This window comes from Aethalodelphis obliquidens, unplaced genomic scaffold, assembly GCF_003676395.1.
Source record: "Aethalodelphis obliquidens isolate GAN/ISIS:26980383/991018 unplaced genomic scaffold, ASM367639v1 scaffold53, whole genome shotgun sequence".
Lineage (NCBI taxonomy): Eukaryota > Metazoa > Chordata > Mammalia > Artiodactyla > Delphinidae > Aethalodelphis > Aethalodelphis obliquidens.
The window spans coordinates 11,336,697-11,347,737 of NW_020837997.1; the positions used below are offsets into that span (position 1 = coordinate 11,336,697).

Sequence of the window (11,041 nt, forward strand, 5' to 3'; positions counted from 1 at the left end):
CAGGCTTGGAGTTGGGTGCGGGGGGGGGGGGATCGGGGCTTCCTGGCATTTATCAGCCCCCGGCGTCTCCTGCCCGACTGTCACCTTGAAGTGACACCAGCTGGGCCTGGCTCCCCTCCCCCACTTCTGCTGTTTCCATGGGGACAGATGTCCTTTCTGCAGCATCAGCCCTTGCCCGCCCGCCCGCCCCGGATAAGGAGGAGGGGCAGGGTGGGGGCAGGGCTGGCCTGAGAGCCTCGCCCCCTCCGTTTCTCCATCTTTTTAATCTGCTGGTCTCCATCCACTGTCTCCGGAGTTTTATCTGCCTCCATGCCTCTCTCTCCCTGCCTGTCTCCAGCTCTCTGAATTCTGGTCCCTCCCTGTGAGCCATTCAGGCTCCAACCCCAGCTCCATCCCCAAAACAAGGAGCTGGGGATGCTCTTCCCCCTCCAAGGGTCTGCCTCCCCTTTTCCTTCTGAGGGGCTGAGATCCCCACCTCCCAGAAAGGACACTTGAAACACACAATAACTTATTTATTTTCCAGGCCAGAGGAGGGCTTCGAGACACAATTCTAATCCCTAGAACCTAGAAGGAGGCTGAGCAGGGCGGCTCTGATGAAGACCCAGAGCCTGGAGGGGCAGGGGCGGGGTTCTCTCCATCCAGCCTTCTCCAGGACTGGGAAGACCTCCACCGTTTGCAGCCACTGATCTGGGTCCTCACAGCCCAGGGCGGGGGGCTGAGGCTCAGTCAGGGGGTCTGTGAGACCACGGGGTACAGCAGGGCCAGATGCTCAGCGCCCTGCACGGGCAGTGGGCGGGAGCTATAATGGAGCACCAGCTCCGGCACGCTGGGGAAGGGGCCGCTGTGCTGACCCAGCACGAACTGGTTCTCTCGGATCCGAGCAAACTTCAGATGCAGGAAGCCCTGGCTGCTCCTGGAGACAGGAGTCAGAGGGGGTACCCAGCACTCCAGACCCGCCCACACTCTCCAACCCTAAAGCCACCCCCTCATGGCCCCCAGGAGCCCGACGCTGGCATCCCCTAATATTTCTGATTAACAGCCACTTGGCGTCAAGCTCTTGGCTAGTTCCACACTGCGGGGATGCCTTCCGAGCTTGTCCCCTATCAAGACAGGCTGGAGCTCCTACCAGGTGGAGGTCCCTCCCCAGGAACACAGAAGGCACTTTCTCTCCAAACCTCTTGACACCTTGTGCTACCTGTCCTGGGCTCCTCACTAGGGTTACCCTCAGTCTAGGGTCCCTGGTTCCCCATCTCACTCAAGCCCTACATCTACGGTATGGCTTCCTCTCCATCTTCTTGCGTACCTCCAGTGACAGGGTGTTCATTCTCAGTCGGAACCAAGCCAGTGGCCCCTCTGGAAGCCCCACCCCCTGGCCTGAAAGCTCTGTCCATCAGCCCTGGAAGTCCCGCCCACTGGCTGCTGGAGACACACCCCTCTGCTCCGGAAAGCACGCAGTCCTGAGACCCTCTGTCCCTCCAGGGGGCTGCGGTCTCACCTGAGGGATAGGGAGCAGTCTTGGGGGCTGGTCTCGCTGAGCCGCACGAGGTAGCTGCCTTCCTTGCAGAGCGACAGGAGGTTCTCGGCATCTGCCCGGCTCAGCGGGCCGTGAAACCACCTAGGGGGTGGGGACAGGTCTCCTGAAGGGCAATCCCCCTCTCCAACACGTCCTGGGGCTGGATGCAGGCACAGCTCTTTCAAGGACTTGTGACGTCCAGGCAAACAAGTGAGACAAATTCCCTTGGATTTCTCAAGAGGAGCCTGGTTTTCAGGCAGACAAGGTTCTCCCTGGGAGGGAGCTGAACCCAGGTCAACCTGGAGCTGCTCCTTCCAATTCAGCACATACCCCGACCTTGATTTTTACAGCCTCCCTCAGCTGGGTCTCCAAGTGTCCTCAACCCCTCCCTAATCCCCCAACTCGAATCACTTGCATATCACTTTCATGAGATTCACCACATCCTGTATCCCCAACCCACCTGTACCATTTGTTACATAATATTTTTCTTTAATGTGCTCAAAGAGAAGCTAGCAGTGGGAGCAAAGTGTCAAAGACAGATGAGCACCAAACAGTTGTTTGTATTGAAAGAAAATACCCTGTGCTTGTGTTAATTAGGCAGTTCTGTACGGCCCACCTAAGAGGTTTGGGAATGACTGTGATAAACACACCCTGGTACTCACAGGGCTGGGCTCTGGGGGCTCGGGGAGTTCCCTGAGAAGCTCCTAGACTGGAGAGACACAGAGAACACCCAGACTCTCCCAGCTTGTGAGCTTCACCCCAGCCTAAAGTTGGGACCCCTTCAAAATCCTGCTTCTCCCACTTTCACCACAAGATCTCCTGGGGGTGAGAAAGATGTCTCTTTGCTCTCAGGCTTATAAACCCCACTCAAGGGAGGAAATCCCCTTTTATTCTGTGTGAGGCAGACACTGTCTTGGAGGTGTTGAGCCCAAGGTTTGGAGAGATTAAGTGACTTGCCCAAGGCCACACAGCCAAAAGATAGAGAAGGGATTTGAACCCAGAATCTGACGCCGGAGGGAATGGAGACGCCACCTGATTCTGCTTTGCACCGAGCTGGGTGTCTGGCCCACAGCAGGCGCTGTCACCCAGCGAAGATTAGTTGAGGAAATGAATGAAGTGAATGAGTGAAAGTTCCTCCAGCCCCCCTGGCCCGAGGAATCTGTGGCTGGTGTGGGGCAGGGAGGGATTCAACTCCATCTTCAACTTCCCCACTCACGGCTGTTTTTCCAGAGGCAGGGCCGGGTCCACGCGCTCTGCAGGCTGGGGGCTTCGGGGCGGGAGTCTCCGGAGTTCCTTGGCTGAGCCTGAGGTTCTTTCCCACTCTGGACCGTCAAACTGCACTGGAGAAGATTTAAAGAGAAAATGGTTAAGTCCCGCCTATCTCAAGAGGGTGGGGTGGGGGCAAGCCAGTGGAATTTCAGTAGGAAGGCGGTGCCAGCTTAGGGCAACCTATCAGAACCCAGAAGAGGAGGGGTTGGGCTTAAGGCTGGGGCGGGATTGGTACGCGAGCAACCAATTAGCCTTCAGAAGAAAGGGGTGTGGTCATTCTTGAATCTGGTGGCATGGAAGGGTGGGCAGTTCCCTGAGTGATAAATCAGAGAGCAGGGGGTGTGGCTAGAGGGGTGGGTGGGAAGTTCTGCCTGATTTTGGCCAACTCATAGAGCTAGAAAACCACCCTCAATATACAGACAGGTAGACTGAGGCACTGAGCTCCAAGTTCCCTCACAGTCATACAACTTCTGGGGCAGATTTGGGTACGCACAACTCTTCCTGGTCCAAGGTATTTTTTTCCTATATATATATTTTTTGGCCGCACCATGCAGCATGTGGGATCTTAGTTCCCCGACCAGGGATCGAACCCGTGCCCCATGCAATGGAAGAACGAAGTCTTAAACACTGGACCGCTAGGGAAGTCCAAGTTATTTTATTTCTTAAAGCTGACCTTATTATTCCCTCTTTACAGAAGAGGAAACTGAGGTTCGGAGACTTATCCAAGCTTACCCAACTCAGTTACGAATCGACTCCAGGAAATGCTACCTTCTTCCACAACGGCTCCTGTGTAATTGAGCACTTTAGAACTCAATTTACAAGTACCCTATTCGATAGGTACTAGAATGATCCCCATTTCACAGGTAAGGGAACTGAGACTCAGGGAGATAAAGGGATTTGCCCAAGTGACACAAACCCAGATCTAGTGTGACATCAAAGCCTATTCCTGCACTATACTGAGCAGAATGAGTAGGTTCCATTGCACTCTGAAAGGGGAATTCCCTGGCAGTCCAGTGGTTAGGACTCTGCACTTTCACTGCCGAGGGCCTGGGTTCAATCCCTGGTTAGGGAACTAAAATCCTGCAAACCACGCGGTGCAGCATAAATAAATAAATAAATGGGGTTTCAGTTTCCAAGGAAGTTACAGATTCTCCTGGGAAGATTATGACTATCAGTCATTCACACTTTAGTGAGAATTAACAAACTACCCAAGTGACAGGTGATGGGGATTTACTCTGTAAGTTGAAACAGGGGATGTGACCAGAGCAGGAAATAGAGGGACACAGGCATTCAGAGGTCAGGGTCAGAGAAGCACCTGCAAATGCCTTGGAGATGTGGTCTTTCTTCCACTCCCAGGGCTGGTCATACTCGTCTGCTGGCCGTTCATCCTCCTGGGGCAGCCGGCTCTGCCGAGGTTTCCACCCTGAAGGAGGCCCATCTCCCAGATCTTGGTCCTGCTCCTCATAGGGAGTGTCATACAGCTGCACCCTCCTGTATGGCAGTTCTGGGAGGCCAAGGACACTGGTCAGCTCCCACTCCCACCTGGGACCCTGTCACCTTCCCCCAAGCTCTGCCCACTCACCGCTCATGACTCGCTGGGCATCGTAGGGCTCCATGTAGCCGTCATCCGGGGGTGACGGGTGAGGTTGGGCATCAAAAGGGTCCGAGTACTCGGTGTCGACCTCCAACTGGAGACAGAAAGGAAGGGGAGGGAGTCAAGGGTTCAGGGGGACCAAGCCTAGCTCTGAATACCCCTGCTGGGCAATACTACACCTCTTGCCTGCTGTCTCTGTGTCATCTGATACATCCCCTCCAAGCAAGTAGTTTCCTCTTCCACCCGCGAGTGTTTGCAGATAGAGCTTCCCTTACTCTCTTCCTCTATGCTGTTCTGATTCTCCCCGACACAGATCCCTACCTCCCTCCTTCAATCATTTTAATGATTAGGTCCCAGTACTGTTCTAAAGGCTTCACATATATTTACTTGTAGCACCAACACTCAGTAAGTACCTTATCCCCATTTTACAGATGAGAAAACCAAGGCATAGAGAGGGCAAGTGACTTGCTCAGGGTCACACAGCTGATAAGTAAGAAGCAGCGCTTGATCCTTGGTTGTCTGCTTCCCCGAGTCCCTGCTTCCTCCTACCTTTCTCTGTGCCATTAACCACTACCTGACACAGCCTACCGTAACCCTCTTTGAAGCCTTCTCTGTCTCTCCACTGAGGGTTTGGGGTGGACCCCCTGATCCTCTAGGAAAAGTACCGAAAAAAAAAAAAGCATGGGCATTGGAGGCAGGTTTGGGTTCAAGTTCTAACAAGCTAGAGCCATGTGACCTTGGGCCAGTCGATTCTCTTCTGTGAGCCTCAGTTTCCACTTCTGCAAAATGGGAGTAATAAGAGAGCAAGGGTGGAGAGCAGTGGTGAGGATGTTTAAGTGACCACAGGAAACTGACTCACTCAGATCTGTTTAAGGAAGATCCCTTCAGCTGCTAAGAGGAAGGGAAGCTGTGCGGAGGGATCCAGAAGGGGGGAATCAGGGAGCAGGAGGACAGGGGCACAAAGCCAGTCAGAGAGGGAGGAGGACAACCAGCGCTGTGCAGTGAAAAGGGGCAGATATCAAACTCCACGAAGCGGATGGAGGATTGGGGAGTGTCCGGCTGGTGCCCTGGTCTTTCCCTGGGGTAACACATAAAACACGCTCCCCAAAGTCCTGGGGAAACCTAGCCTGGCCGCCCCACCCAGTCTCCTGGGGCCACCCAACCTCTGGGCCTTAGCCACGCACCTCTTCCCGGGGGCTGCCCAGCAAGACCTTGGCTCTGGCCATGTCAACTGCCTCCACCTTGATGAGCCGGTGCTTTGGAGAGTCGTACTTGGTTTCTCCAGGGCCCTTGGAGTCCCCGGGCCCCGCGGAGTCGGTCTCTAGGCGGCCATCTGCATCCTCATAGGGGTCCTCAAAGTCCAGATCCTTCTGTTCCCGGTAGGCCCGCAGGATGTCGCTGTCCGTGTAGTCGGGGGTGGGCGGCTGCGGAGGGGGCCTCCGACCGCCAAAGCTCAGGTAGTCTCGTAGCCACTTGGCCATTTGAGCGAGTGTCACCCCAAACCTGGCCACTGTCAGAAGAGGACCCACATGCCCTCTTCTGGACCCTCTTCCTCGGCGGAGTCCCCAGGGAGGAGCAGGGGGAGAAGGAAGGGAGGAAGGGAGGAGGAGAAAGATCAGGTGTGACCCTTGGCTGGGCTCAGAGGAGGGGGAAAAGGGGGGGAAAAGGAGGAGACAGAGGAGGGAGGAAGGGGGAGGAGAAGCAAAAGCGCACCTTAGCCCGGCTCTGGAAGGACGGCGGGGGAAGGGGGCGCCCCGTAGGGCCCTGAACGCGGAGCGCGGGGTCGTCCAGCCAGAGCGAGGGGCATCCGCGGAGTTTCCGCGGGCAGCGCGCTCTCCTTGCACGGCTCGGCCACCCGTTGCCTCCGGGAAGCTCCGGGATCCCTTCCTGGGGGCCGGGGGCGGGGAAAGCGCCGCCTGCGGACGCCCCCAAGCCCTGGCTCAGCCCGGACGCCTGGGTTCTCAGCGCAGCGGGCAGGCTCCCCGGGGACTCGGGCGCCGCGCGCAAAGTTGGGCCGCGGGGACGGTGACCCCGGTGCGGCGCATCCTTTGTTGCGCTCCTCGCCGCTCCGGGGGGAGCCCCAATCCCGCGGCCCCCGGCCCGGCCGCCTCGATCCGGCCCCAGTCGCGGGCACAAAGGAAAATAAAATCTCCAATCCCCCTTCACGCTTTCGGAGAGACTTTACCCGCAGCCGCCGGCGCGCGCCCGGGAGGTGGGACTTTGGGGAGGGGGCTCTCAGACGGACGCCCCAGCCCCTACCAGTACCGGGCCGGGTCCCGGGCAGCGACGTCAAGGCTTCCCCGCCCCCTCCCCTCCCCTCCCCCTGCGCTCCCCTCGGAGGTGACTGAGACCTTCAGCTGTTCTGGGGAGGGAGGGGAGCATCTGCCCGGGGAGGGAGGGGGGATGCGGGGCGGGAGTCGCGGGGGCCGAGGCCGCGGCGGCTGGACAGTGACCCGGAGGACCGAGGCTGGCAGGAGCGAGCGAGGAGCACGGGAGGTGGAAACCCACAGGGGCTGACCTTGCTCCGGAGAGCGAGAGGTGTTGAGATGGGGAAGGGGGAGAGGGAGGGGAGGTGGAAATTGGCCGGGAAATGGAGGGCTGGACTTGACCGCGAGCAGGGATGAAATTGACCAGCAGAGGGGGTGAGCGTGACCACTATTGAGGGTTGAAATTGAACCAGGGTCTGGCGGCGAAACTGACCAGGAGATTGGGGTTGTGGAAATTGTTCCAGAGGTCACCGGCTAAAATGAATATTGAGGCAGCCAAAGGAAGGGGGGTTTGCAACGGAAGGGACGGGGTTCTGGCTTCCCCTCCCCCAAGAGGGCTCTTCTCCGTCCCCTCTCCCCCGGGGACTAATTGCAGGATGGGGGAAGGGGTTTGGGGCAGCTGGCCAGGGGAAAGGAGATGGTATCTGTGCCTGGAGTGTGCCTTCGGCATCTGTCCCTTTGTGGTTTCTGGGGGTGGAGGCCGGGAGGGGGACAGAAATGAGAGGTGTCTCGCCTGGCCTGGCTGCCTGTTGGCAGCTGCAGCTGTCAGGGGGCGAGGACACTAACGGATTTGGGGGGAGTAAGATAGGCAAAGGGAGCTGCTGGCCAGTTCCAAAGCAAACACATTTTTTTTCTTTCCCCATAAGGGGGCTTGCTCAGTGACCCCTAATAGAAAGAGTAAGAGAGGGGTAGTCAGGAAGGATGGAACCTCAGATTCCCTCCTCCAAGCCCCCTAGGGTGGGTGTGGCTTGGAGGGGAGGCAAGACCAGACGCAAGTCAGAGCTGACACTGTTGTGAGCTCTCCCCCACTCCGCCCCCCGCAAAGAACAGTGGGGCCTGGGCAATGTCTATGCAGGCCACGCTTTGCTTTCCTGATTTGAAAAATGGGGTTTCTAATAGGAAAAACTCAGAGAGCTGGAGGAAGGATCATCAGGAGGATGTGACATTTTTTTCCTGATGGGGAAACTGAGGCACAGAGAGGGGAGACACACCCCACAGCTCATTTCTGCCTGGATGCTGTGATATGGCCTGGCTTGGGATGGCATTCGACCCCCATCAGGTCTCTTCGTGGAATCAGAGGTTCTCCATCTCCCCTCCACTGTTAGCCCCATTTTCCAGATGGGAAAACTGAGGTCCAGAGCCGATGAGGCAAGGCCCCTCACGGCAGCAGGGGTGTCCGTATGTCCTCCCCTCCTCTTTCCTGCTTTGGCTGAGTTGGCCTCCACACGAACCTGTTGAACTTGGTCCTCCCTTCCGAAGAGCACTCACACAGACCCCCACCCCACCCCGTCCTCTCTGATCAGCGACAAGGCAGCATCCCTGGGGACTGCCCAGGGAGCACGGCAAGTAATTGTCCTGTTTTCTGTCAGCCGCAAGGCAATACCCGGCTCGGGGATGAGCTGTTGACAGATCTCATCAAATCCGAGTCCTCTCCCTGTCAGATAAATACGCGATGTCTAAGGTATAAATATTTGAAAGGGGCCTTCTAATTCCGGTCTGTGTCAGGAATAGCAATTAGAGGCCCTGGAGGCAGAATCAAACGGCGTTTGACTTTCCTGCGCTTTTGAGCTGGGTTCTCCTGGGGCTGCCCCCACTCCCACTGCAGGAGCAGGGATGGGGCTTGAGAAGGGGCGGGAGATGGTGGACGAGGGTTAGAGCCGGGCTGGAGGTCTGGCGGCCCTGCAGTGGTATGACCTTGAATAGCCAGTAACCTCTTGGGTTTTGCCTTTCTGATTGGGGGAGGAGGGAGCAAGAGAGCAAAGCCAGGAGGCAGGCACTGCATGGACAAAGGCAAGGAGGTGAGTGGTCTGGAGGTCCTGGGCTGATGGGACCTCTTTTTCCCCAGCATTCAGGGTCTGAAAGACGGTCTATCAGGGTCTCCTCCATCAAGGTCTCCTCCCGGGTAGCGCTGGGTTTCTGGAATCCCAGCCCACCTGACCTTGAGTAAGTGACCTGGCCTGTTTTCCCGTCTATGAAATGGAACAGCTAACCTTTGTTGAGCGCTTACTGCCTGGCACTGTTTTGGGTGCCTTAAAAAAAATTTTTTTTAAATAAATGTATTTATTTTTTACTTACTTATTTTTGGCTGCATTGTGTCTTCGTTGCTGCGCACGGGCTTTCTCTAGTTGCGGCGAGCGGGGGCTACTCTTCGTTGTGGTGCGCGGGCTTCTCATTGCGGTGGCTTCTCTTGTTGTGCAGCACAGGCTCTAGGCGCATGGGCTTCAGTAGTTGCGGCAGTTGGGCTCAGTAGTTGTGGCTCACAGGTTCTAGCGCGCAGGCTCAGTACTTGTGGCGCACGGGCTTAGTTACTCCGCGGCATGTGGGATCTTCCCGGACCAGGGCTCAAACCCGTGTCCCCTGCATTGGCAGGCGGATTCTTAACCACTGCACCACCAGGGAAGCCCCTGAATAGTATTTTCTTGTATGGCATACAGTAAGTGCTCAACAGATGCTTAGGGTGGATGGGACCTCAGGAAGAAGCCAGAGGGGGTCCCTGGCTGGGGGCTGCGCCTGCTCTCACCTCACGGATCCCCATGTCTGCAGGGGGGATGGGAGCCAAGGCACCAGGACAGGAGGGGACCAAGTGGGGATGACCCATGGTGGGACCTATAACCTCCTGATCTGATGGAGGAGACATGGCCCTGATTTAGGAGCTCCTAATCTGATAGAAGAGACGACCTCTGCTCTCAGAAGCTCCTGGACACAGCCCTGCCTTCAGCTCAGTCTGATGGGAGAGACATAGTCCTGCCCTCAGAAGCCCCCAGTCTGACGGAGATGTGTGCAAGCGTCAATAGGCTCCCAGTCTGAAGGGAGAGGCACGGCTCTGACCTTAGGAGCTTCCAGTCTGATGGAGGAGATGTGTGCAAGCGTCAATAGGCTCCCGGTCTGAAGGGAGAGGCACGGCTCTGACCTTAGGAGCTTCCAGTCTGATGGAGGAGGCATAAGACTGACCTTCGAAGTACCCAGTCTGACACAGGAAATACGTGCTTGCTTTCAAGGGCTCCCAGTCTAACACTGGCCTTCCAGGGCCCCAACCTGATGGGGGAAGCACAGACCATTCCCTGGAAGCTCCCAGTCTATAGGGTGTGGTGATCGAAGGTGTAGCCTTGGAGCCTCACAGTTTCAAAGCCAGGTCCAGCCCCTCACCCACTCTGAGCCCTTGGCCAAGGAGCCTCCTGCCATCTGTAAAATGGGGCGGTGGGTAAGGGAGCATGTGCCCGACGGCATGGGTGGCAGAGCCCTGGCATGGAGGGAGCTTGGGGCAGCGCTTGGCCCTCAGCGAGAGCTTGGGAAGCAGGAGCGGCCCCTTGTCTCCTTTGTGAAGCCCAGGCTCAGGAGGGAGGGGGTTCCAGCATAGGGGAGACCACCCCCCCAGTCCCTCTGATGTGCTCCAGCAGCCAGGCAGCCCCCAGGGAAGTTGATGTAGGAGATTCCAGATGAGGCCTGACAGCTCCCAAGGACCAGATGACAGACATGGAACTCGTGGGGGACGGGGACTGTCGGCAGCGAGCCGGGAAGGGCAGGCTCCAGAGAGCAAAAAGGGGGTATGGATCTCGGGGTGGCGGGCTCAGAGCAGGGAGCGAGGGGGCATGCAGGCTGAGGCCCTGGAGGGTCAGCACACACAACAGACCCCCTGTCCAAAGTGTTGCTACGCTGTCCCTCTGCCTGCTCGGCCCTGGGAACCCCTGCAAGAAAATTGGGGACCAGGAGACAAACTGTTCCCAAGACACGGGTGGGAGAGCAAAGCGTAAAAGCCTGCGGGGAAAATAAGAATTAAAGAAACAATTCCAGTGTAGTGTGGAGGAAAGGGGAGGGTGGCAGACAGTGGGCAGAAGCGTGGGGCTCCCTGGGCCTCAACTTCCTCATCTGTGAATGGGGAGATACTCACTCAGGCTACATACATTAATTGAGCACCTACTAAGTGCCTAGCTGGTCTTAGGTGCTGGGGACACACTCATCAACACACGGACCCTTGCAAAGCTCACTGTGCAGGGGGGTGTGCAGGTAGACCCTCAGGTGGCTCCTATGACCCCAACCTCCTGGTTGTCACACAAGGTGAGCCCCTCCCCTGGAACGTGGGAGGGATCTGTGGCTTGCTTCTAACCGCGGAATACTGCAACAGTGATGGGCCGTCATTTCTAGCAGACTCTCATGAAGCCAGTCCGTGCAGGCAAGGAA

At 57.1% G+C, this 11,041-nt stretch overlaps 1 protein-coding gene across 1 annotated transcript; it reads right to left on the minus strand.

The window, feature by feature from the left end:
* Positions 1 to 496: 496 nt before the first annotated feature.
* SHD (Src homology 2 domain containing transforming protein D) lies at positions 497 to 8,981 on the minus strand. The gene is made up of 6 exons (XM_027085463.1): positions 5,561 to 8,981; positions 4,365 to 4,470; positions 4,098 to 4,286; positions 2,730 to 2,853; positions 1,496 to 1,615; positions 497 to 913 (listed from the first exon to the last, which is right to left on the minus strand). The coding sequence occupies exons 1-6, from the start codon at positions 5,855 to 5,857 to the stop codon at positions 727 to 729; spliced, it is 1,023 nt and encodes a 340-aa protein (XP_026941264.1). The 5' UTR covers positions 5,858 to 8,981; the 3' UTR covers positions 497 to 726.
* Positions 8,982 to 11,041: the final 2,060 nt, after the last annotated feature.

Coding starts and splice junctions, on each gene's coding strand:
- SHD (XM_027085463.1), bottom strand. CDS start 5,857: ATGGCCAAGTGGCTACGAGACTACCTGAGCTTTGGCGGTCGGAGGCCC. Junction 2,854..4,097: donor CATCTCCAAGGCATTTGCAG/GTGCTTCTCTGA, acceptor AATCTTCTCCAG/TGCAGTTTGACGGTCCAGAG. Junction 914..1,495: donor GACTGCTCCCTATCCCTCAG/GTGAGACCGCAG, acceptor TCCTGTCTCCAG/GAGCAGCCAGGGCTTCCTGC.